This window comes from Mus musculus, chromosome 10, assembly GCF_000001635.26.
Source record: "Mus musculus strain C57BL/6J chromosome 10, GRCm38.p6 C57BL/6J".
NCBI lineage: Eukaryota > Metazoa > Chordata > Mammalia > Rodentia > Muridae > Mus > Mus musculus.
Window position 1 is genome coordinate 42920660 of NC_000076.6, and position 27044 is coordinate 42947703.

Below are 27044 nucleotides of genomic sequence, written 5' to 3' on the forward strand. Positions count from 1 at the left end.
CTTTCAAATTTGTATCCACACCTTCCTCTGTCACCTCAGTGCCACATGCTGGACATGCTCCATCCCCCGATATCCCACTCCGGCTCATGAACATACCATCCCCTCCATCCTCCATGGTCCAGTGAGGAATTAGAAGTCTCAAGCTAGTAAAGAAGGGTATGCAAGCGCCCACTCTCCCACGTCTGCACAGAGCCGTTAGGTGATGGCGGCTATCACCCAAGCGAGCACTGAGCACAACCTTGCCTCTCCAGTGCCTGCGCAGACCCCCAGAGGTTGCCGGCTATCATCTAGTTGATGTTTCTCTCTCCTGGCGCCTCAACATCAGCATTAAAACTTATTTTTCCCATCCCAAGCCAAAAAAGAACAAAAGGAGTCTTTTAAACTGTTTTTAAGAATGCTTTAAATTGCTGGGTGGTGTTGTTAATCCCAGCATTTGAGAGGCAGAGGCAGGAGATCTCTGAGTTGGAGACCAGCCAGGTCTACAGAACAAGTTCTAAGACAGCCAGGGTGACACTGAGAAACCATATCTTGAAAAAAAAAAAAGATATTTTAAACGGTGGTGAAAACTTTCGTATAACATGAAATTAAGTTGCAAATATCTTCAAGCTCAAGTTAGAATCATATTGTGCAACTGAGCTCTAGAGCTGTCAAAAGTGAAGCTCTGGCCTCTTTTCTCCCTCCAGCCACAGCCACTGCGACCCCTGTCCCCTTCTCTCTATGCATTTGACTTCTGACTACTGTAAATGGTGATCCTGTAAAGCTGGGTGCCCAGAAGTTCCTTTCAGAGCACCTTCAGTTCCTTCCTTTGAGTAGGTGATGTGTGGCTGGGCTGTATGGTGGTTCTAGTTTGGATTTTCAAAGGAACTAGCTTCCTGGTTTCCATGGTGACTATACAATCCTACCACCCATATACAAGCTTTCTGGTTTTCCCACAAGCTTGCCAACATTCTATCTTTTGTTTTTTTCTTTTGACAGTGTCTGCCCCAAGCCTGTGAGGTGGCACCTAATTGTAGGGTAAATCTTTTCACTTTACAATTCCCCATTGCTGTGGATAGTTCCCTGTCCCCTCCAAGACAAAACACCAATAAATAGCTGGTTTTGTTTTCTGATTCACATACCTTCCCCACTCCCTCATCAATTCCTAAGTCTTTCCAATAGGAAAATTAAAGTTTTCAGTGCATCTGGGGATGGTGGAGCACACCTGTAACCCCAGCCTTCCTGAACTGACCCTCGGAGCCAGTTGGAACTTCTATCTACCTGGATACATTTCCACCTTCTAAACCTCCAGAAACCTCCATCAGTGCTCCCCCACCCCAACCCCCACATCCTGTGTCCCCGCCCCCTCCCCCACCGCCCCATCTGCTCTAGGTTGGCATTCCTTCACCTCCTGCCTGGAAGCCCCTTTTCAGCATGGGGAACCAGAAAGAGTAAGTGTTACCTGCCTGTTTAAGGAGCTCAGGGTGATAGATAGCTGAGGCCTGTATGTCCTCCAAAGCTAAGCCCAATCTCACTTCTTCACCCTTCCAGCCTCTCTCTGGTCTCCTTTCTCCTGCCTCAGGACCTTGGCGCTTGATGCCCTCACTGCCAGGAATATTCTTCCCCTAGATAACTGAATTGCTTGTTCAATCCAATCTGTATGAAAGTGACCCACACCATTCTGTTTTAAAGTTTCACAAAGCACACCTCCTCGGCTATTTCTCAGACTCCTCTCCTCATTGCCAGTACTGGCTTGTCTCACTTCTAACATTCTATAGCATATATTTTATGCTCTTTGCCTCTCCTGGCCTGTTACAGCACTACCTTCATGAGGGTAATTTTTGTTTGTTCCTGGTTGTATCACAAACAGGTCTGGCTTGGAACAGGATAATACATATCTGTAGAATGACTAAGTGAGTAGATAGAGTATAAGGCTTATAATGATTTGAATAAGAATGGCCCCCCCACAGGCCCATATGTTCCAGTGCTTAGTCACCAGGGAGTGGAACTGTTTGGGAAGGATTAGGAGGTATGGCCTTGTTGGAGTGGGTGTGGCTTATTGGATGTCTCTGAGAATGGACTTTAAGGTTTCAAAAGCCCAGGCTAGGCCCAGTGTCTCTGTCTGCTGCCTGCAGATCATACTGTAAAGCTCTCAACTACTGTTCCAGCAGCATGCCAGCCTGCATCCTGCCATGATGACAATGGACCCTCTAAAACTGTAAGCAGTCCTCAGTGAAATGCTTTCCTTTATAGGAGTTGCCTTGGTCATGGTATCTTCTCACAGAATGAACAGTAACTAACTCAATTGATCCATGGCCCTGGGGCACTCTTTCTCCCTAACTGTTAGTTGTTTGTTCTAAAAGTCTAGAGGAAAGTGGTGTGTGTGTGTGTGTGTGTGTGTGTAAGTCAACAATGGAACATAATACTTGGCCCACCAAAGTGTGCTCATGGATCTGCAGAGATGTCCTACCTGGGGCTCATTAGAATACAGGATGCGACCCCACACCCAGAATCAAAATTGGCCTTTTTTATGACACCCACAAGAGATTGCTTGGAAAAGTTGACAAGCTTGGGGATTGAGCAATGGCTCTTGAACTGTGTCTACCACTGAAAGTCTTCTGAAACACCTGCTGCCTGGGGCCCCATTCTTATAAAGTGGCTGAATTCTTCTGGGGTAGGCTCCCTGCATAAATCACTGGTGAAAAGGAGAAGCTAATGACTTATTATGGTATCCAGCATCTGTCCCCACTTACCCTCCACTGCTGTCCATTACTCTGATCTAACCTAGTGCCAGGTGCAGAGTGACTTATTGGCCCCATGTCTCTGGCTTGTCTTCACCAGTTCCATTAGTGTAAACACCATCTTCTCACGGTGACGTTTCAGGAAGACCCTCACAGTGGTGGCTACTCCTTCCGATCCCCATCTGCATTGTCTGATGGTTTGCTACAGGAAGTCACTGCTGAACAGCTAGTCTGAAACCTGGAGAGAGCTCATGCTGTGAGCTCATCAGAGAATGGGAACAGCACCATGGCCTATCTCCTGGTGGATACAGGGAGAGCCTACAGCTGGGATTCTACCTAGCACAGAGCTGTGGGCAGAGCACTGCCCTGCAGTCTGTGTTCTAATCTTGGGAGCTTGTGTGTCTTAACTGTTCATGCCTCTCTGTGTTCCTACACACGTTGCCTGGTGCTGTCATTTCCCGGGCAGTGTCAATGTAAGGGTACAGAGCTCTCCTCTGAGGATAATCCAAATACAAATTTTGAACATGAACTTGAATCTGAAGCTCTGTTCCCAAAGCTGAGGAGTAGGAAGGTGCAGGAGTGTGAAGGTGTAGAGAGAGTTAGCAGGCAGCCAGGATGGTCAGGGTGGTATAGAGAGCATTTTTAGCCATTTGCTGATTGAACTGACTCTCCTGCAGATCAAGTCTCCAGTGCTCATGACTCCCTTGGCCCTGTCACCTCCACGGAGTACCCCGGAACCCGATCTCAGCTCCATCCCTCAGGATGCAGCCACCATTCCCAGCCTGGTGGTCCCAGAGGCTCTCACAGGTACGTCTGCCAAAGGACTTCTAGGTGGCAGTGATCCTAGAGTAACCCGGCGTCCTTTCATCTAATGGTTACTTTATGAATCTAAGAGTTTCTCTGAGGTACTTATTTCACTGGGTGTGATGACACATGCCTTTAAACCCAGGAGGCAAAGGCAGGCTGACATCTGAGTTTAGGGCCAGCCTGGTCTACAGAATGAGTTCCAGGATAGTCAGGGCTACAGAGAGAAACCCTGTTTCTGAAAAGAAAATATAAAGAGAGAAAGGAAGAAAAGAAAAGAAAAGAAAAGAAAAGAGAAGAAAAGGAAAGGAAAGGAAAGGAAAGGAAAGGAAAGGAAAGGAAAGAAAGGAAAAGGAAAGAAAGGAAAAGGAAAAGGGAAAAGAAAAAGAAAAAGAAGAACAAAAATTTCCTGAGATAGCTCAAAGAAAGATTTGACACAGTAGCAGACAGGCCAGCCCCCATTCTCTGAAAGCACACATTTCTTTGTCATGCAGTTCCGGTATTAAAACCTTTGTTTTCTGGCTGGTAAGGTGGCTCAGAGTTAAGAACACTGGCTGCTCCTCTAGAGGTCCTGAGTGCAATTCCCAGCACCCTCATGGTGTCTCATGACCATCTCTAAAGAGATCTGATGTCCTCTTCTGGCATGCAGGTGGACATGCAGACAGAGCACTCCTACATTAAAAAACAAAACAAAACAAAAGCAAAACAAACAAACTCTTTGTTTTCTGTGGATGTTGTGAATGACGGGTTCAGCTGGTTACTGTGGTGTGTACACGTGAGAGCAGTGGCTAGGTCCGAGTGTGCTCACTTGAGTGTGCACCAGAATGTGTCCATTCTGCACTTGTAATTCCAGTGGCTACCATATCCTCTAACCCAGTCGGTGTAACACATATCCCACTTCTCCCTCCTCTTCTCTCTCATGATGATGTATCAGCCAACCAACAACTTCATCTTGTAACAATAGTTAGATGACTATAAAGGCGTGAGCATGCGCGCGCACCACCCCTCATCATAACTTCAGTCCTTGCTCCCACCCACTACATCCTCTAGCCTTTTAGCCCCTCCCACTATAGTATAAAGACTAAACCCATTAGCAAGGCTGAGGAAGCACTTCCGGGTTCTGAGCCCCACCCCCAGCCCGTGATTCCACTCTCCAGGTGCTGACCATGGCATCTTGGCTTGTTCTCTTCCTCTGTTTGGACCGACCTTCCTGTCTAGTCACCCCACTGCTGCCTCACACTCAGCTCAGACGTACTCTCCAGAAATCTCAGCGACGCCTGCATGAGCAATCCTGCCTCTTGGATCTTTACCGCACGGGGGTCTCACCTCGGCATCTGAGAACTGAACATTGGAGATGAGGGGAAGGGCGGGCAGCCTTGGAGAAACACGCAGGGACTCTTGCGTTCAGGGGGCATTGTGTCCAGGTTCCACAGTGCAGCCCTGAGCCATTCTCCTAGCACTTCAGCTGCGTTGCTTCTGAGCAAAGCCATAACCACGCCCAGCTCAGGCTTGCTTGAGCGCATGGGAGGTGCCTGCTGTCACTGTCTAACTGTCCCAAAGCCTTGCTGGTCACCCCTAAAGTTCTTAGCACACACTCCCCCCCCCCCCCGACAGTGACCTCTGAGGAGACACTCTTAACGTGGAAGGACGGAGAAGCCACTGAAATATGGAAGATAATATGATTCCTGTTATTAACATTCCGTTTTACTTTACTCTCATAGAACTTCTACTTCTCAAATCTATTTTACACTATCAACAATACTCACGAGGCAGAGCCTTACTATGCCACTGGAAGGGGAGAAAATAGCATTTCCACCTTACTTTGCAGATAGTTTTTCTCAGGAGACAAGCTAGGAAAATCTACATTTGCTAAGGATCTGGCATTGGGAACAGAGAAGAAATCGGGCTTTTTAAGTAGGTCAGGATAACATTATTGTTACTTTTAAATCTTCAAGCAGCTGATCTGGCAGTAGAGGACAAGGCGCATTATGTCAGACCAGTCTGGAGTCAGGCTGACCTGTTGGGCAATTACTGTCAAATTACAGGTGAATAGTTGTGAGTGGGCACATACGCTGCGTTCTTGGAACACAAGTAAGTTGAACTTGTATCTGCTGACGTCTTGTATCAGAGCCCCTCGACCAACAGACTGTTATACTAATATTATTTATTATTATATACATAAATATATATACAATAAATATAATTATTATTTACATAATAACAATTAGTATTCCATTGGGCAATCTTCTCAGTAGAAATATTTTCTCTAAAAAGAACTTATGGTGATCCCTGAGATGGCTTAGTGGGCAAAGGTGCTTGCTGACAAACTAGTTTGGTGATCTAAGTTCAATACCTGGGACCCACAGAGAGCATATCCCCTTAAGCTGTTTTCTGATGTCCACATGTGTGCACCATAGCGTGCCTGATATAAACACACACACACACACACCCCAATATAAGAAATGATGTGTGAGGTTTCCTCTTTTCATTGTAAAATTCATTACACTCCCCCCCTGTGGTCTCCTGAAAATTTATTGAACCCAGATAATCAGTTTAGGAGACAGGATCACAGGATCACAGAGACAGCTTGACTCTGAGGAGCTCTGACACAACCAGGATCACAAGAAGGACAGGCTCCAGTCAGACATAGCCAGGGCAGGTAGCACTAGTGATAATCAGAGGACGGGAGGCAAACATAAGAACATAAGCAACAGAAACTAAGGTTACTTGGCATCATCAGAACCCAATTCTCCCACTGTAGCAAGTCCTGGATACACTATCACACCGGAAAAGCAAGATTCAGATCTAAAATCACGTCTCATGATGATGACAGAGGACTTTAAGAAGGACATAAATAACTCACTTAAAGAAATACAGGAGAACACAGGTAAACAGCTAGAAACCCTTAAAGAGGAAACACAAAAATCCCTTAAAGATTTACAGGAAAACACAATAAAACACGTGAAGGAAACGAACAAAACCATCCAGGATCTAAAAATGGAACTAGAAGCAATAAAGAAATCATGAGAGGGCTGGGGAGATGGCTCAGCGGGTAAGAGCACTGACTGTTCTTCCAAAGGTCCTGAGTTCAAATCCCAGCAACCACATGGTGGCTCACAACCATCCATAATGAGATCTGATAACCTTTTCTGGTGTGTCTGAAGACAGCTACAGTGTACTTACATATAATAAATAAATCTTTAAAATAAAAAGAATATTTGATAGTTTTATCAAATATATTTATTAAAAAAAAAAAGAAATCATGAAGGGAGACAACCCTGGAGTTAGAAAACCTAGGAAAGAGATCATGAGTCATAGATGCAAGCATCACCAACAGAATACAAGAGATAGAAGAGAGAATCTCAGTCAGGTGCAGAAGATACCATAGAAAACACTGACACAACAGTCAAAGAAAATGCAAAAAGCTCCTAACCTAAAACATCCAGGAAATCCAGGACACAATGAGAAGCCCAAACCTAAGGATAATAGGTATAGAAGAGAGTGAAGATTCCCAACTTAATGGGCCAGAAAATATCTTCAACACAATTATAGAAGAAAACTTCCCTAACCTAAAGAAAGAGATGCCCATGAACATATAAGAAGCCTACAGAACTCCAAGTAGACTGGATCAGAAAAGAAATTCCTTCTATCACATAATAATCAAAACACCAAATGCACAAAACAAAGAAAGAATTTTAAAAGCAGTAAGGGAAAAAGGTCAAGTAACATATAAAGGCAGGCCTATCAGAATTACACCAGATTTCTCACCAGAGACTATGAAAGCCAGAAGATCCTTCCTAGACAGACGTCATATAGACCCCAAGAGAACACAAATGCCATCCCAGGCTACTATACCCAGCAAAACTTTCAATTACCACAGATGGAGAAAACAAGATATTCCATGACAAAGCCAAACTTACACGATATCTTTCCACAAATCCAGCCCTACAAAGGATAATAGCTGGAAAACACCAATACAAGGAGCGAAACTACATCCTAGAAAAAGCAAGAAAGTAAACTTTCAACAAACCCACACAAATGTAATTCCACCTCTAACAACAAAAATAACAGGAAGTAATAATCACTTTTCCTTAATATTTCTTAATATGAAAATGAATATTACCAACATCTCCTAATCGATTGAAATTCAAAAATATGAGGAATTAGAAATTTGTTGGCTGTCATCCAGTGGTCTCTCTAATTTGGTAATTGGAGAAATAGGTCCAATATTGTACAATTCATATACACTTTCTGCTTGTTTGTACATGACAGGGTCTTGCTGTATACCACATAATGGTCTTGAAATCATGCTTCTCCTATCTCAGCCTCTCTATTAGTAGGATTGTTTATTTGATGTTTTTACACTGTATTATGGTATTCAGAACAGCTTACATATTTCAAAATTATTTATACAGCCAAAAGAAACATAGACAATTAATTTGGGAGGTGGCTTGTAAGAGAACAGCAAAGAGCGAGACTGAAGGTTTTACTTGATATTTATAATTATTGTATCAATTTTGAAGAAGAGGACCTTATAAGTTATTCTTTTTCTGAGATGAATGCTTTTCAAAGTCATCACAGCCAATGAACTAGAATCTTACCCTCACCTAACATCAGTGCCACCCTTCAAGCAGAACCATTGTTCATTGAAACAGTTGACGAATGACTTCATGGAAAGACCATCTCAGCACACACACCATTTCTTAAATGAATGTAACCTCTTCCCTGTGGGCTGAGAATGATGACAATCACTCAATTCAAATAGCTTTGACCATAGCAGGAAAGCTGTATTCAAATAATCGTGTCTACTATTCACTTCTTGGCGCAGCAGAACTGTCAGCTCTTAGCTTAGTTACAATGGAGGTAGAATCTTTTCGTGATGTGAGGGACATTGAAGTACAGCCTTATTACAATGAACTCCAATGTCTAAAAATTGTTCTTACTTTGGGTTTGTACCACAGTAAAAACCACGATTTTAAAGCTCTATTAAAAACAAAACAAACAAATGAAAAGACTATCTACTTATGTTCATTTAATAACATGTCCATCATTTTATGATTAGTATAAAAATATATATTGTGTTGAATATAATAAAAAAATCAGTTCTAAAAAAAAGAATTACAGTTCTAGTAACACTGTAGTTTTCTTCAGTATGTTTTGCAAGCTGCATGGTTTATTATTAATTTTTGAACTGTCATTCTTTAATCTGAGTTGTCTTCAAATTAATTTTATGCATTTCTTGTCAGTCTCCTGAACCCTGCTTGATGTTTAAGGATCTCTCTGTTGAACCAATTGTCAGAGTAATATATTGTTTATGAATTTTGATGTTTGGCATCAATAAACTTTCAAAATATAAAAAAAGAAAATCAGTTTAGAGGCATTCTGACACTTTTCTATAGATTTATGTTATATAAATATACTTACCTATAAAATATACACAATACATTAACAGTTAAAATGTCAATGAACACAATTTATGTTCAAAATTTCACAATGAGATATATTATTTTATTAAATAGTTACAAGTGTGAGGAATTTGGGGCTCGAGAGGTGGCTCGGTGGTTAAGAGTTTGATGTTTTTTGCACAGGAGCTGGGTTCAGTTCCCCGCACCCACATGGTGGCTTACAACAGTCTGTAATTCCAGTTCCAGAGGATCTGACACCAGATCCCAGGACACTGAATGCACATGGGACACAGACCTACACAGAGGCAAACACACACATACTCATACAGTGACAATAGGTCTGGAATTACTGATGGTTTTCGACCATTATTTTCTGGAATTATAAATAGTAGTCCCCCTGGAACCTCATACTGCTTCTAGAGGTAGCAGTGTCACAGCAGGCTTCTTATTGGTGCAAGTTCACAGAGAAATAGCCAGCTTTTCTTGGAGGAGGAGAGAGATGTTGTCCTGTGCCTACTCAGATGTATATAAAGGTATTTTCTTTATATACATTGCCCATATGGGCCATAGTAGTCATCTTCTGTTTAGTTTTACAGTTACGGGAGACTCAGCTCTCCCTCTGCCCACTGCCCGAGGTCGCCTCTAGAGCAAGCTCAGGCAGTTGGACCATGCAGCTTCATAGCCTTTTTCCAGTCTTACACGGTGAGGATCAGTCACGTGTCTGCCCTTGGCGGCTTTCCCAAGGCCTGGGCCTACGTCGCCAGCAGACCTGATGTACGTGCAATGCATCTCACATCTGGTATCCTCTGTGCCCACAGTATGCCTCTACATAAACAAACAGGCCGATGTGGGGCCGTACCTGGAGAGGAGGAAGCTACAGCAGCTTCCGGAGCGCCTGGGACCTGAGCGGCCCGCCACCGTCCTGCAGCAGGCGGTGCAAGCATGCATCGATTGTGCGCACCAGCCTCGGCTGGTCTTCTCCCTCGTCAAGCAGGGATACCGAGGCGAGCTGGTGTCAGGTAAGGTCTGGGATTGTGGGAAGGATGCCAGGGGTCTCTCTGCAGCCATCCCCGAGTGGGGGCAGTGGGTGTGTCCAGGGTTTGTTTATTTACCTGCTGGGCTCCAGGTACTCTGTGAACTTGTAACCCTTAGGACCACTTGAGGGACAGCTACCAGACCTAGGCAGCAGGACTGACCTCCTGGGTCCTTACCCTTGACTCGTTTTCCCTCTCCTGTTTTCCAACACTGTTCCTCTGTCTTCAGACATATTCACAACTCACCCCGACCATAGTAGATGGTGGAATTAAATCATACGTGTCCTTTGCCCCTATGTCAAAGTGAAAGCCCACATGATTACAGGGCCCGTAGGCCTATGTGGGATGTTTCCAGTTCCCCCTCCAACTCTGGGTCGTTCCTCTCTCATCCTGTGTTTAGCTCAGGTTAGATGGCTCCTCTGTTGGTCTTCCTCATCTTTCAACTATTCTCACACCCAGGACCTTTGCGCTTGCTGTTCTCATCTTCTGGAATACCTTACCCTGGTGGTCCATGCTGCATGCTCCTGGACACTCTTTAGGGTTCCTCCTCAAAGGTGGCTTTATCACAGTCCTTTCTTCTCCTGACCTTGGTCTGAATATCAGATTTCCTTTATCACTTTTTTTCAGCCCTCCCTCACTACCATGGAGTGAAATAGCAAAAGAAATCTTACAATTTCAACCTATGGGGGAGCAGGGACACACCTCTTGAAACAGGGTTTCGGCCCTGACCTGCCAGCTTCCAGAGGAACAGCTTTGCCTGTGCAGTGGGAGGCGCAGGGTGCAGAGTCCTAACTCTTGAATCGTTTGCCTCTCTACCCCACACTATATAACTGCTGTCACTGCCCAGGTCACCAGGTTCTGCATTACTGAGGATATATTGGAGAGTTAGGCTCGTGTTTTCTCTGGTTCAGCATTGTGGCTAAGCCCTTCCTTAACACCAGGAAAAAGGCAGATTTCCTGGCAATGGGCTGTAGGCTCTGCAAGGGGAAGCAGCCATGGAAATGCTTGCCTGGGATTCCAGAACTACAGAGGCAGAGACAGGAGTATCTTGAGTGTGAGGCCAGTGTGTGCTACACAGAGAGTTCTAAGACATCTGTGCTACATTGTCACAAAAACAGAAGGAAAAAGATAAAAGGAGGAGGGGATGGGGGGAAGGGAGGCAAATGAAGTGGGAGAGGAGCCTTGGCTAAGTCCAAGTGCATGTGTCTGGCTCAGGGGATAGCTAAGGGCTTCAGCAGATAGGAGGACAGGAGGACATGTGATCAAGGGAGCGGGAAGAAGCAAGTCTAGGAGTTGCTCCTGAAATTCCTCCCGGAGTTCTTCTGCTGCTCCACCTTTACCTTCCACGCAAGCCACCTTCTTACTCCATCTCCTTTCCTTGCTGCACAGCACATCTCAAGACAGATCTGGGGCTAAGGGAGGTCCCTTGTCTCTGCTCATTCTCCACATTGCCACCTGTCTATCGTCCCGGACCCTGAGCTGGAAGACTGGTCCTGAGCTTGGCTTTTCTGCTTTTCCCTCTCTGTGGTCTCAGAGCCTTGGCACTGAGAGAAGTGAGACCAGAATGGATGCCATTTGGCGTTCTGATTGGCTGAGGGTATTCCCAGGAAGCCAGAGTGGACAAGTTTTCCCTGACATCTTGGAGATGTTATAGCATTGATCCAACACCTCTTGCCTCCGCCCTGAGCCCACGGAGTATAGGGCAGCTTCTCATGTAATAGTTGTAAATGGAGGTTCAACAAGGCCATAGGACAGCATCAACGTGGCCCAGAGAGAGGGGACTCGGGAGAAACAGTCAGGTGCCCACTCTGCGCTTGGAAGCTGATCATCAGGGCATCGCTCCCCGAACACCCCACAACACAGCACCCAGAATTTGTTCATATGGCTACTGGCAGAATCGAGAGGAACCTAAAGTCTAGAAGAAGGTGCCTGGATCCTGATGCTCTTTTTTTTTTTTTTTAAAGATGTATTTATTTTTATTATATATAAGTACGCTGTAGCTGTCTTCAGACACTCCAGAAGAGGGAGTCAGATCTCATTACGGGTGGTTGTGAGCCACCATGTGGTTGCTGGGATTTGAACTTCGGACCTTCGGAAGAGCAGTCGGGTGCTCTTACCCACTGAGCCATTTCACCAGCCCCTGATGCTCTTAAGAGATGAAGGCACCAGCATCACAGAGCCCCATCATCCCTCTCGGCACACCTGGGATGCTCTGCCTTAGCCCAACTCCCAAGAGGGAGAATTTATGAACTCAGTAGTTCTACAACCTCTCCAAAGAGGTGGGATTCCCACCACGCCTGCAGTCCCATGAATATTCAGAGAACACATGCACGGTTTAATGGGTAGGCCCGAGGTCCCGAGACTCTCAGAGCAAGTTTCTGTATCACTAAGCCTTTTAAGGACAGAGAGGACTTGCAGAGTTCTGGGCTAGCATGATGACAGCCCTGCGGCTGGCCCCTGGATCGGAGCCATGTGGAGTTTTAAATAAAAGGCACGTGGAAGCCACATGAACTGAGAAACCCAGCCCAGGTCTTTCCCCAGCCTTCCTTCCTGTCCTCACGGCTGGTCAGGAGGTCTAAGAGAAAATGAGTGCTGAAGAAGGCCTTTCAGAACTGAAAAGCGCTACACGCAAGAATGGTCTCTTCTGATGTCTGGTTTTAATAAAAACTAGCTATGGTAGCCCTGCCATCTGCCAGCCTGCGGGGATATAATGCAAACCAGGAGGCTGCCAGCCTGCAGTTGCTCTGAGTGGGGGAAGTCCAGGTCAAAGCAGGATGTCCTCTCTGAGGTGTCTTTGTCTGTCCCTCGCCCTGGAGCTGGTGTGCAGTTCTGAGAGGGCTGTGAGCGAGAGCCGGGATGAAGTCTTCTCAGTGCCTCAGGAAAGTGATGCTGCTTTCTGTCCAGAGCTGGGACCCAGCATTGCTGTAGAGAGGTTGTTTTAAAGACCTGGGTTGCTGCTCTGTGCTACTTTGTGAGTTTTACTCCCTAACAGTAGAGAGGAGAGAGACAAGGATGGGGGGGAGGGGGGGAGGAATTAGGAAAATCCCTGAATCTCACTTCTTTCCTTTTGTTTCATCTTTGACCATGGGTACTAACAAACTACAACCAACCTCCCTAAATGACCACCACCCACTAACCCTGCCTCTCATGGTCCTCTAATTTATGTACCCTCTGAAAATTTCCCAGAATTCCAAATGTCACATACCTGCAGAAACTATCTGTGGCTGGCAAAGACACGCTTCTGCTAGAGCACGAGGCAAATCATAGTCAGCTGCTGCAGACAGTGTGAAGCAGCCCCAGATCCCTTACACCTGCATTAAAATTTAAGCACATTCTTATATTTTCTCACTTTAAAAAGAAAACAGAATCTCATAATTCTCAAAATGTCACTTTAGACCCTTTTAAAGACTCTTCTCTCAGGGTTTCCCGTACAGCCCCTTGGGGTCCTCTGGTAACAAGTGGGGTGTAGAACTGGAGTTTTGAGGGTGAACTCAGGTGTCTGTATCTGTCTCCTTCCTCAGACATGGCTAAAGAGAGACCCTGGAATAATCACAAAGTGTTGAACTGAAGGGACACTGGAGTCAACCCCAGCAGAGCTCTCAAAAACTGAAAGCCAGGACAGTCTGAGGAACAAAATAAATGCATAGTATCTGACAACCCAGGACAAAAAGCATGTGTCCAGGAATCACACTGAGTGTAATAAATGACAGAATAAAGAATAAATGTGGTGAGATGGGACAAAGATGGGGGAAAAGATGACTTTTTCTAGCAGAAGAATTGTATGTGATTTGTGGAATTTGCCCCTATTCCAGTCAGAAAGTATTGTTAAAAACTCCCTCCACCCTTGGGTACAGGCAGACTCAGAATATGGGGACCAGGGTAGAAGGGTGTGGAGCTCATTGGTTCCACCAAGCATGGAAGGGTCACACCCCAGAAGAGCCTGTGGGTTCACCATGGCTCCTGTCTGCTGTGCAGCGAAGTCTCTGTAGTTTAATGTCTTTCCTGTCCCCAGTCCTGTGTCTCCAGCCGTGAGAAAGAATATCAGACTAAAGCAAACGGAGGTGCAACAGGTCTCGAGGTATCTGAGCAGACCTAGTCAGAGCTGTCATGGCCGTGAGAAGGGAGGAGAGGCTGACAGGTTGTCACAGACCAAAGAGACAGGGGGATGTGACAGCTGAGGCAGCTTGCTGTCCTGGGTGGGGCCTTAGACAGGAAATGGCGTGGGCGAGACTTCCAGTGTGATTCAGTACAGCCCACTTACAAATAAAAGAGAATGGACTGTCCTGGCTCCCTCCCAGTGTCCAGCTGTCAGCTGCTATCTCTACTTTTCCAGTCTCTGCTTCCTTCGATGGAAAGCAGCACTTGAGGAGTCTGCCTGTGGTGAACAGTGTGGGCTATGTCCTCCGTTTCCTGACCAAACTGTGCCGCAGCCTCCTGTGTGACAACCTCTTCAGCCACCTGCCTTTTCCCGGGAGCATCGGCGCCTCTGACAAGGCGCAGGAGAGAGAGGATGGGAGGACTGAGTCAGGTAAGGCAGAGGTGTTTTGTCTGCTGCAGATGCTGTCTCCCAAGGTGGGCAGGTGAGATAGTTGCTGGGCTGCCATCCTAGAGAGGCCCAGGCCTGTCTCTCTGGGCTGTTTGGAACGTTGTGGTCCAGACTATTCCCGTCCTATGCTGCCGAGAAATGTGGTTTCTCCAGCTCCTGAGAGCCGACAGTCTATCTCTGTGGCATGATTGCATAGAATTTAGACTGTAAGAACACATCACATCTTCTCTATCCTTGAGTGGGAGTGATTTTCTTCCGCCTACTGTAAGGAAACGCTGGGTAATTAATTGTTCATTGTTGCAGAGTTGTTGAAGGTCTCTGAAACCATCTGCAGGTCTGTGCTCACAGACTTAGAGCAGAATAAAAATGACTACGGGTCAGAGCTGGTGTACTGGCACGTTCCTGTAATGTATCACTCAGGGAGCGGAGGCAGGAGGATGGTGAATTGGAAACAAACCTGGGCTACACAGTGATGTTGTCTTTAAAACGAATGAATGAATGAATGAATGAATGAATGAATGAATGAATGAATGAATGGCTATATCTCAATTGCAAGAGGAGAATAAGAAGGACTCTTTTAGACCCTTTGAGTAGGGTTTCTTGGATCCTATCAGGAAGGAGCCTTGCCTACAGCTTTGTTTTGATCCCATTTAGACCTTGGAAGATGGAAGAAATTTGGTCTTTCCTATAAAAACGTAGCTGACTATGCTTACAGTAGGCAGACGCCAAATACCTCTGTGCATTTCTTCATGTCTCTATGTGAGCTACAAAAGACCCTCTCAATTCTCTAGACCTGTACTTCCTACATAAAACAAAAAATCAGAGCTGTGGCTAGAGTATCCTTTCTGTTACCTCCAAGCCATAATGTACTCAGAAATGCATAGTTCATTTTCTACAAGATCTTGGCCTGAGACTAGCAGAGATACATGGTTTCATTTCTCAAACCCTTGACTTGTTGCACTGATCAAACAGAGACTCAGAGGACATGGCTAGGAAGACACAATTCATGCTTCCTACTGCTCGGGAAGTCTGTTCTCTGGAACCAGCTCTTCCCCAACTATGGATGAAATTTAGGACAAATCTTGGCACTTTTCCTAGTTCCTTTCATGTTACAAAATATTCTTATTTAACAACTAATGTGTTTGGATTGGTGAGATAGCTAACTCAGTTTCCTATGATGTTGCCAGTTTCCAAGTCACTGGCCTGCAGTGGTGAAGGTGGGTGTGGCTGGCTTCTTTCATCAACCCTTGGCCCCTCCCATTGATTTCAGAACACTTCATAGCAGCTTGGGGGATGAGGAAAGAAAAGAGGCCATCACTGGTCTTAACTTGACAGACCCTGCTATATACAGGGTGACATTGTGTTCTCTGTTTCTGGCAAGTGTTTGAAGCTGATTGTCATCTGTGGGCTCTTGAATGGTCACCTAATCTGTCACCCATGAGCTCCTTGATATGGACAAATATTTGCTGCTTTTTTTCTAGGTAGTTATGTATATTGCCTTTAGGGATCAACTCTAGTTCTCTCTCTCTCTCTCTCTCTCTCTCTCTCTCTCTCTCTCTCTCTCTCTCTCTCTCTCTCTCTTCGATTCTGGGGCATCATGGCCATGACTTGAACATGTGGGTAAGTATTAAGTGCCCCCAGCTCAGCCCATGGTTTTTTTGAGATAAGGTCTAGAACTGATGGTCCTCCTGACTCTTGTGTGGTGAGGTTTCAGGAGAGTGCCAGGCTCACACCTGTCCTCTGTCACGGACCTGTTTCTTGAGAAACACACATTCTTTGTTTGCCTCACCATCTCACCATGCAGGCTGAGCTCTGCAGGGTGGCCCTCTTTTCCTCTGCCAGCTGTCTGTAGTCTTTCAGACTTTCCCAGGGACCCAGATAGTAATTGAATATATAACTCAAGCTCCAGGGGACAGATCCCAAACATTCCCATGGCCATGTTAAAGCCATTGGGAACTTCTCTATTATTTTGTTTCCAGTCAGCCTTTTGGTCAGCCTCATCCTTCTTGCCCACACATTAGAGGGCTGGTAGTCATCTACTGGAGTAAAACTGGGCTCGCTCCCTGCCTCCCTCCCTGTGAGAGTAGGATGCAATATTTACTGATGAACATGATTGACAGGAGGATCAGTGAGAACCCTCCAGAGAACAGTGCCTGCCACTTACCTAAAGGATCCATGATTAGGGATGTATTTGTCCCCTCAACCTCCGTGAGCAAGTTGCTGGTGAAGCCACATCTTTGAGAACTGGCTCTTGGGCATCCAGGAAACCTGAGGTTGGTCTTCCCCAGGACCACAGTGACATGTTCTTTTTCTGCAACATGGTGCAGATGGACATGAGGATTTGGCCATTGTGAACCATGCCTACTGGCCCTGGGGCTGCCCAAAGGCTGTCTGAAGCCTGTCAGCTCCAAAGCTGGACAGAAGTGACGCTAAAAGGTGAAAGCTTTCTACATGAAAGCTATCCGTAAGATTGGCTGTAGGCAAGCCAGTTTCTTAATAGTGATTGTTGGGAGAGGGCCCATCCCTGGGCTGGTGGTCCTGGGTTCTATAAGAAAGCAGGCTGAGCAAGCCATGAGGAGCGAGCCTTTAAGTAACATCCCTCCATGGCTTCTGCATCAGCTCCTGGCTTCAGGTTCCTGTCTTGATCTGGCTTTCTTCAATGATGGGCCACAATTTGGAGGTGTAAGACAAATAAACTCCTTCTTTCCCAACTTGCTTTTTTGATTGTTGTTTGTTTTTCGAGACAGGGTGTCTCTGTATAGCCCTGGCTGTCCTGGAACTTGCTTTGTAGACCAGGCTGACCTCGAATTCAGAAATCCACCTGCCTCTGCCTCCCAAATTCCTTTTGCTCATGATATTTCATTGCAGCAATAGAAACTGTAACTAAGCCAGGAGGTATATGTGTGCACACGTGTGTGCACGTGTGTGCACGTGTGTAAAGGACAAAGCTCCATACAGGGAGTCTTTATCAGTTCCTCGACACCAGTTTTAAACTTTCTATGGATTCCCTGTGAACTCCACAGCATGCACTCCAAGTCTGTTCATCTCCTGGTCCCTCCACCTCTGCTCTCCACCCCAGCAACCTCTCCCATCCCAAAAGATAACAACAACAAAAATAAACAAAACAAAAACTTGTCTGGGAAGCTGTAGTGTGTCCCACAGTGCACCCTTTGTCCACACATCTTCACTTGCAAATGTTCATTGCCGTGAGTCATTGGTCTGGCTTGAGGTCTCTGGCTTCTAATACACTATCAATCCTGGGGCTTCAGGAGGACTCCTCTCAGATATCCTGTTGTTGCTCTGTGTCTTGGGGATCCTGCAGCTTTGGATCTTTAGGACTCAGCCCCTTACACGCTCCAGCAGTGCATAGATGGGGTGGTTGTTGGGGTGAGCCGACTCAAAGCCCTGGATCTGGGCCTGGGTTGTAGTTGAGTTGGTCAGCCTGCCAGCTCTCCTGTGTCCACACCACTAGGGTGAGCTCTCCAGCACTGCCTGGCTAAGCTCACCCAGTGCCACAGCTGGCAGGGGGCAGAACCAGCTCTTCCATTCTCATGCCCTCGAGGCCAACTCACCCAAGTGCCATCCAGATGAAGTGCAGGCACTCTCCTACCTGCCACAGGCAGCCAGGGTCAAGTGAGAAAGAGCATCTCTCCCTCAACCACACTACCATAGGCAGATAAGGGGTGGGGTCAGCTCTCCCACCCCTGTCAACCAGGAGGGTCTCTGTGTGTCTTCTGCTCTCCCTCACCTCCATGGGAGGGCCTCTTCTCTCCACCTTTTTATTACGAGAAAAGATTTCTTTTCTTTTTAATTATGTTTATGTGTATGGGTGCAGGGCCCCTAGGAGTCCAGTCAGGGCATCAGACTTCCTGGAGTTGGTCACAGGAGGTTGTGCACTGCCTGATATGGGTGCCGAGGACATAACTGTGGCTCTTCAGAAGATCTGAGCTGCTCTTAGCCACCGAGGCTCTTCTCTAGCCAAGATACCCTGTTTTCTCAGACTCTTCTTGAACTTAGAGCTCAAGTTGTTTGCTTACTGACAAATGTGAGAGAGAGCATGTGCATGTGTGTGTGTTTGTATGTCAGTGTATGTGTGTTTGTGTGTAAGTGTATGTGTGTGAGTGTATGTTTGTAATTTGTGTGAGAGTGTGTGTGTTGGTATGAGTGTGTGTATAAGTGTGTGTTTGTATGAGAGTGTGAGAGTGTTGTGCACGCATGTGTGTTTAGGTGTGTGTGAGTGTGTTGTGTTTGTATGAATGTGTGTTAGTGTGTATATATTTGTGTGTGAGTGTGCATGTATGTGTGTGTTTGTGTGTGAGTGTGTAATAGTGTTTGTATGTGATAGCATGTGTGTTTTGTGTATGTGTGTTATATATGTGTGTGTGTGTATACATATACATATACATAATACATATACATATACATATACATATACATATACATATACATATACATATACATATATATATATATATGATGTGTGTGCCTTTGTATGTGGAGAGAGTTGTGAGTGTAAATATAGGAGCTCTAGGATTCTGACTCACTTCCTCACACTTGTTGAGCAAAGCACTTTGCTGACTGAATCCAACTCTCCAGCCCCCAAATTTATAAAAGGACAAAGCACATGTGACTGTTGCGGAGGCAGAAGAGCCTGGGGACAGCCCCTCACCTCCTCTGCTCACTCGCATTTCCCACACGCTTTGGGATAGAGGCTTGGCAGAACTGCCAGATCCCGGGGAAGGTGGTCACAGAGCCTGCGGTCCTCTGGAGACCCAACGGGGAGTCATTACTCTAAACAGCTGACTTCAGTCAAAACTGTCTTTGGTCCAAGTTTCCAAGGGAGGAAAATCAACCCACAGCTTAGAACAAAGTCTCGGGCAAACCAGAAACATGCTGGAGAGAGAAAGAAATGCAGGTGTCAGGCATTAAAATGATGGCTGATTGTGAGCCTCTCATGAGGGACAGGGAGATGTAAATGCACTGAAATGGACCAGAGAGGAGCCAGAGTTGGTCCTCGGGCTGAGGGATTGAGCTGGGGGCAAGCTAAAAGGAAGAAAAATCTATACTGGCCAGAGACTAAGTTAATGGAAAATGTAATTGAAGCGAAGGAAATGCTCCACCCATAGGTGGTGTGGCCCTGTGCCCTTTGAACCAAGAAGGCAAGGCCTGGGCCACCGAGGCCCTAAGGGAAAACGAGGATTGCTTATCTGTAAGAACAAGGGCGGGACTGAGCCTGGGAACAGAAAAGCTGCACCAGAGCCTCCTCGAAAGCTGCAGAGAAAGGTGACTATTTGCGACCTTAGAGTCCCGTAGAGGACACGGAGACCCACAGCAACTGGCACGTGTTGGGAGCTGCAGCCCCTGGGAGTGTGGGCTAAACTGTCAGGAGCACGGACTCTGCACCCAGGTAGGATGACAGGCACCTGAGTCTGGGCTGAGAGGCGAAGTGGGAGCCCCCAGCGCTTCCCTTCCTGCCTCCAGCTTCTCCGCTGGGGTCTCTGAGATTCCAGACTCTTCTCTCCAGGCGCTGCTACCTGGCCAGACCTCCCTGGTAAGAACACCACAGCTCTTGGAAGCTGTGCCTAGCAGGCTTCGCTCCAGCCTTTTCTTCCCTGGGCTTTGAGACTGAAGTGCTGCCAGGTCTTTAGTGTAGCCAGACCAAGCTGTTCTTGCGGAACCCTTTGAACCCTGCCGAAGAACTAGGCAGACCTGCAAAGGGCCAGACCATCCCTGAGAAAGGCCGTGGCCTTCAGCCTGGGGGAAGGTAGTATTAATAACTCTTCCAAGGGCTTATTCTGTACAGGAGAGAGATAGAGAGAGAGAGAGAGAGAGAGAGAGAGAGAGAGAGAGAGAGAGAGCGAGCTTGCACACGTGATATGGCGTGCATGTGTGGTGTGGTAGATTGGGGAGTGGAAATGGTGGAAGGCATGTTAGTTTCTCTGGACATCACCGGGTAGAGGTATCGTGTGAGAAGGGTTTTGCCGGTGGTTTTCTTGCTGCATCTCAAGCCTTCATTAGAGATTACTAGTAAAGTATTGCTTTGATCCACGGAGTAAAACTCATGGTCCAAGCTCCCTTGCCTGTTTGCAGTGAGGCCCGTGCCTTCCTTCTGCACAGAGGGCTAAGGCTTGCTCTGTGTGTCTGTGTTTTGCACACAGGTCTCCCTTGCTTAGGGACTCTCTTCCTTTGTCTCTTGGCTCTCTCCTTGTCCCTCTTTCTTCTGCTGCTAACCCCCTTTGGAGTTCTCCAGGACGGTGAGGTGAGTGGCTTGCCCAAAGGGGTCCTGGAAGCCCCCCTCACTCCCATTGTAACCCCAGACCAGGGTCAGGCAGAGGAAGGGAGGAACTTTTTTCCTCAAACGGAGAAACTTAGACAGGAGGCGCCTCCTGTTCTAGAGATGTCTTTGGTTTCAGGCTTTTATACATAGCAACGGAGGAAACCTCAGTCCCCAAACAGATCCACAATGGGGAAAAAGAAACACAAAGCTATCCAGAAAGTTCCCCAGACACCCAAACCCCAAAGACCTGCCCCTTCCCGGTTCTCCCCCCACTCCCCGCCTCCCCGCCCCCATTTGTATGCATGTGCTGCGCACGCATGCGCTTGCTGCTAAGCTGGAGCGAGCTCTTGTGTATACACAGAAAGCAGTTTATTGTTTTCTCTGAAGGAGGCACGGAATGATTTACGAGTAGTTTCTCTGGGGTCTATGGACACAAGGGACTCGCAAGGGGTCTGAGGCCTGCCTTTGCCCAGCTGGCCTTTCCACAGCCCCAGGCTGGATTCTCTCTCTGGGGGCAGACAGCTTATTTCCGATGAGCAGGGGTCTTGTGAGGGCCCAGGAGAGAATAGACACCAGTCCTGTTTCCTGCCAGGCCTGTAGCTTTCCAGGTCTGTGTGGAAGGAAGGTGAAATCTCTGAGGAGATTGGTTCTGGCTGATTCCAGGTCTGCTGGCCCCATCTGCTGTTCACACTATGGTCTGCCGCAAAACTGAAAGTAGTTCTCCCTGCCAGCAAAACGGTCTTCCTTTGTATTTCACAGTGCAGTCAAGTTCGTAGGGGCCTAGGAGTTCCGCATACCTGTAACCCATCTATCTGTCTGTTTAATGACGTCATGGTTTTTAATAGAATAAAGAACATCCACTACCATGCTTTATATTAAAGCAAGCACAATTAAACTTAGGTATAAGAGAGAAATTTCAATCAGTAGATTTGCAGCACAGTGGCCTAGCTTTGGGGGAGACTGTAAGATTCCTTGGTGAAGTTTTTACTTTATTTCCTTTTTATTTTTGTATGTTTGTGACTTCGCACATGTGGGTGCAGTACCAACATCAGCCAGAAGTGGGCATAAGATTTCCCCTGGCGCTAACATTGCAGACAGTTGGGTAAGGCTCCATTCTAAACCCATTCAGGGTGGGTGCTGAGAACTGAACTCAGGACTTCTGCAAGAGCCATACAAATTCTTAAAGCACTGAGCCATCTCTCCAGGCTCCCGAGAACACTTTTCAATAAGAGGCTCAGTTACTATAGAAGATAAAGATTGACTGGTTCTAGCTTAGCACGTTCCCAGCGCTAGCGTACTGTAACCTTGTCAATTTTTACTATCTCTGAATAATACCTATAGACCTGTAGACTTGAGATGTCCCTTTCAACCGACTCACTCCTTCCTAGCAAGACTTACATCAAGGATATAATTGTTTAGTTTGCCAATTGTATTTTGTAGATGTATATTAGAATAAATGACTATTAAAAATTAACAGTCACGTGTGGTCACTTATACCTGTAATCTCAGCACTTATCAGAATTGATGTAAGTTCAATGCCAACCTGGGCTACATTGTGAGTTCCAGGCTAGCCTGGGCTACTGAGTGAGATTCTGAGTACAGCACCAACCAAATCTGTTTACTTATCCTCAACCAAACCCTGTCCTCCTAAACGCTGCATGTTTAAGTCCTAGCCCTAGGTCCTGTGAATGGGTCCTTATCTAGAAATGCGGTCTTTGCTGAAAGGATCTATTAATAGCTGACGAGATCCCATTGGATTGGGGACTGCTTCAAAGTAGAAGGAAACAGGGATACATTGACACTCAGGCACAAGTTTTGTGTAGATAAAATGTTTCCTTTGTGCCCACTCCTAGGAGTACAATTCTGAGTCATGTGACAGTTCTGCCTTATGCGCCTGTTTTCCTGAAGTGTCCGAGCCATCAGCAGAACATGAGGGCTCTGATTTCTCTGCAGCACCAGTGAGCGTCTGTCAAGGAATAGCGTCTGTCTATTCACGGCTGAGTTGTTAGATGCAGTCTGGATTCAGGTCCCTTGTTAATCTCTCCTGGCTTGTGGCTTTGGTTTTTGTTTGTTTGTTTGTTTGTTTGTTTTGTTTTGTTTTTGACAACGTTTTTGAAGAATACAAGGCTTCAATTTTGATGAAGTCCGGAATTTGGTTGTTGTGGCTTTTGTGGCTCACGCATCAAATTTACTCATTTATTTAGACTGTGTGGCACTGGCTGGCCCAGAACCTATAGTAATTCACCTGCCTGTCTCCCGAGGTCCAGGATTAGAGGGGCACGTGCCACCTGGATCATGCCAGATCTTAAGATCACATTTCCAATATTTTTGTCCTCACCTCTTACATTTCCTCTTAAAGGGATTTTAAATTTCATTTTAACTTTTCCTATAAGGTAAAGACAGGTCAAATTGCATTGTTTCTTGTGTGGTTGGTTTTCTAAGCCCTGTCTGTTGAAAGACTTCTTTCCTTCCTCACTAAAGGGCCTTAGCAGACAAACCATCGCATGTAGATAAATGGGCTTATTTCCAGGCTCTGAGTTCTGCCTCCCTCATTCATCCAAGTGTCCATCCTCCGCAGAACTGTGCTGCTATGGTTGGTCACTCTTTCTTAGCTGTTATGTTTGATGCTGTGACCTGTAGACTCTCTACGTTTTGTTTTTTACTGTTTATTTCTATTTCTCTGATCTTTTATAATTCCATGAGTTTTAGAACCATCTTGTTAATTACAATAAAGACACGAGCCGAGATTCTAGCAGAGATTGTGCTGATTTTGTTGAACATTTTTAGTGTGTTGCCACCTTAGCGATTACACACACACACAAAAAAAAATCTATTAAAAGATGGTGGTTTTACTATTCATTTATATCTTCTTTCAACAGTGCTGCATATTTTCTAGGATATAAATTGAGATTTCTTCTGGTCAACTTATTTCTAAGTGTTTCACTGTTTTTAGTCTCACTGTATGGTGTTGCCTTCTTGATTTCATTTTAGATTTTTGGTGTTCCTGTGTTGATTTTGTGCCTTGCAGTCTTGCTGGTAATTTATTGGTTCCGGTAATTCTAAAACTGAGTTCTCTAGGACTTCCTATGCACAGGGGTGATTTTACTTCCCTTTCCAATCTGGAAACCTGCCCTGGCTTTTCCTTATCAAATCACCATGGCTGGAACCTCTAATACAAAGCCAATGTGGCCACAGCAGTGCTGGCCACAGAGAGCAGCATCCAGTCTTTCCCCGTAGATCCTTAGTTGAGGAAGTCCCCTTCTGTCCAGGCTGATTAACTGACCTATGTCATGGAATGGTGTAGGGTTTCGTCACATGCTCTTCTGCGCCTAGTGAGATGATCATGTAGTCTTTGGGTTTTTGTATTACACCAATATGGCATATTAACTTATTTTTGGATGCTAAATTACCTCTCAATTTCTCCTTGGTTGTGGTAACTCTTCCTGAAGCGCATCTCGTTCAATCTCCTCGGTATTGGGCGAAGGACTTCTGCTTCTGTGTGACAGGAGACTATTACCTCTAGTCCTCTTTTATCCGATGGGATCTGTCTGGATCTGGCATCACAGTGACACCAGCTTCACAGAATGAGTTGAAAAGCATTCTCTCCTCTTTTATTATTTTTTTGGGGAAGCATTTGTGAAGAATCTGTATTTTTTTTTCTTGAAATTTTTGGTAGAGTTTGCCTACAAATCATTTATATCTTGTCTTTCTTTGTGGATATTTTTTAAGTGGCTAACTCGATCTCTTGCTGCAGGTCTGTACTTCTCAGATTATCATTGAGTCAGCTCCTGCAATTTTCCCATTTCATTCAAAGTACGTAATTATTTACAGTCATTTGTAACAAACTGTAAAAAGAATTATTCTAGCTAGCCCATATAAAAGACACACAATCCAGGTATTTTATCTACAAGCTGTAAACCTAGATTGGGCAGGCTTGAAGCTCCTCTAACTCACATCCCAGCCACAGGTCCCTTGTTCCTTGCTGTTTCTCCTGGCTTTGTGCTCCTGGTCCACCTTCACTCAAACCTCAAGTCCGGCCTTTCTCTCCCTACTGCCCAATCACGAGCTCTGGCCTTTTATTAGCCAATTAACTTTACAAAGGGAAGCACCCCTTGGTGTACTTGGAAGAACTCTTTGCTGGCATCCAGACCAGTAGTTAGCATTTGAGTGCACAGACCAACGCCCAGCCGCATACTTAAATTTTTCTTGTTCCTGTAAGGTTGAGAGAAATATCTTATTATTTGTGAATCTAGTGATCTGAGTTGCCTATACTTTTGTCAAGACATTCAAAGATTTGCCAACTTTGTTAGTGTTGCCAAAGAACCAGCTCTTGTTACATATTTTTCCCCCTAGTGTTTTTCTATCAGATTAACGTCTGCTCAAACCTCTATCCATTTGCTGTAAATTTAATTTAAATTTACTCAGTTTTTAATGTCTTAAGGTGAATGGTTATATGAAATTTTTTATCCTTCACAATATAAAAGTTTTAAAATTTTATTTTATGTATGTGTGTTATTTGCCTGCATGCATGTCTATACACCACATGTGTGTCCAATGCCTGCAGAGGCCAGAAGAGGATGTTAGATCCCTTAGAACTGTAGCTGCAGACAGTTGTGAGCTGCATATGGGAGCTGGGAATTGAACAGAGATCCCTTGGAAGAGCAGCCAGTGCTCTTAACTGCTGGGCCACCTCTCCAGCCCTAAAATAGAAAATATATGCACTACAAAATTTACCTCTAAGTTTCTGCCTTACTCTTACATCTTGGTAGCTCTTATTTCCAGGAAGTCTCCATGAAGTCCCCAGGAGTGGGACCTGCCACTTACCCTAATAATATCAAATCTTAGTTTTTCAGTACCTTCCTGCAGGAGGAACCGAGACAAGGGGAAAGTGTCAGAGTCTAGCAACCCTAAATATGCTTCTTCATTGCCAATCCTGGAATACTTAAAAAAAAAAAAAAAACAACTGATTGTAGGTGTTTTGGGATATCAGGATCTGTTTTGATGATATTTCATATTTGATGAAATTATTGGTGGTTTTGACTGGGTTGGGAGTGAGGAAGAATAATAATATCCTCTTTATTTTTATCTCTATGTCATATCTAGACCTTTTTACACACACACACACACAAACACACACACACACACACACCATTTGGCCACATATAATTTATTTTCAGGTGAATTGGGGCCGAGATCGCCACTGGGCTGTCTATACACGGGAGAACCTAGCTCTTGGTTCCTCCCTGGCGAGGCAAGGTCCCCATCTGCTACCACTGCTGCTCAGAGCTATTCTGTGTGTTCATGCCCCCTCTCTGCCCATGCTTACTGGTAATAGTGACCATGTCAGAGCCAGCTTTGTCAAGACGGAGGCTCGGGAGCTCCCTGCGCTTCTCTCATGCCTGCTCTCTGTGTCCCTTACATTTTAGCCAAGGTAGCCACGGCTGAAGAGTGTCTGGCAAACGCAGTGGGCATGAACCGCTACGCCATGGACTTTAGCCACAGGGGCTCCGTAACCCACTCTTCCTCACTGTACAAGAGGCTGACCTGCGGAGACAGCCACCTTGCCGGAGGCCCCGCCACCACCACCAGTGGTTCCCGCACCAACCCTGTTCCCTCTGGAGGTTCGTCGTCACCTGGACTGAGGCTGCCAGCCTCCAGCCCCAAGAGGAATGGAACAGCCATCGAAGGAAACAGATGTGGTAATGCAATGCACACCCTAGAAACACTGCATAGGGGAGAAGTTAGAGTGATTTTGAACATGACACCTCTGGGAAACTAGAATGTTCCACAACCCCCTTGAGTTTTTATTATTCGTTTAGGCAGCCAATCTAACTTCTGATCATAAGTGAACCAAAGGGCACATTAGCTTAGGAATAACCAGTAGACTCCAAAATGCCCACGGGCTCAAAGATCAAAGACAGATTAGTTCAAGAGTCCAAAGTGGATGTCCCACCTCCATTCAGGGACCCTTGTTCTGTTCCTCTTGTGTCTCTACCATGCCTGTCTGTCTTTACACCCCTGCATCTAGTGGACAGGACGGGGATGGCACTATGATGCCCAGGAAGAGATGGGCATCAGTCACAATCCATCGGCAAATTCATTCATCCATGACTCAAGTTCCCTGGAGAAAGCAGAGAAGACACAAAGTGTTTCCATGCTGGTCGGTCATTAGGTCCTCTTGTCTCCCTCACAAGGGAAACATACTTCACGAAAGTGTTCAGAGGGACATAGGGAATTAAGTAGAGGCCATTCTGATAGATG

The 27044-nt window shown here is 45.8% G+C and overlaps 1 protein-coding gene across 14 annotated transcripts in view; it reads left to right on the forward strand.

Moving 5' to 3' along the window:
• The window catches only part of Scml4 (Scm polycomb group protein like 4), a 102706-nt gene that overhangs the window by 62583 nt on the left and 13079 nt on the right, over positions 1-27044 (forward strand). For 4 of the 14 annotated variants that reach the window (XM_006512751.4, NM_172938.3, NM_001359264.1 and 1 more), the window contains 4 exons: positions 3395-3524; positions 9745-9945; positions 14294-14488; positions 26210-26482. In XM_006512751.4, coding sequence (XP_006512814.1) covers positions 3395-3524; positions 9745-9945; positions 14294-14488; positions 26210-26482 — 799 coding nt within the window. Of the gene's footprint in view, positions 1-3393; positions 3525-9744; positions 9946-13481; positions 14489-19173; positions 20058-20111; positions 20271-26209; positions 26483-27044 lie in introns of those variants that run through there. The other 10 variants (XR_003948693.1, XR_003948691.1, XR_003948692.1 and 7 more) reach the window with 8 other exon arrangements.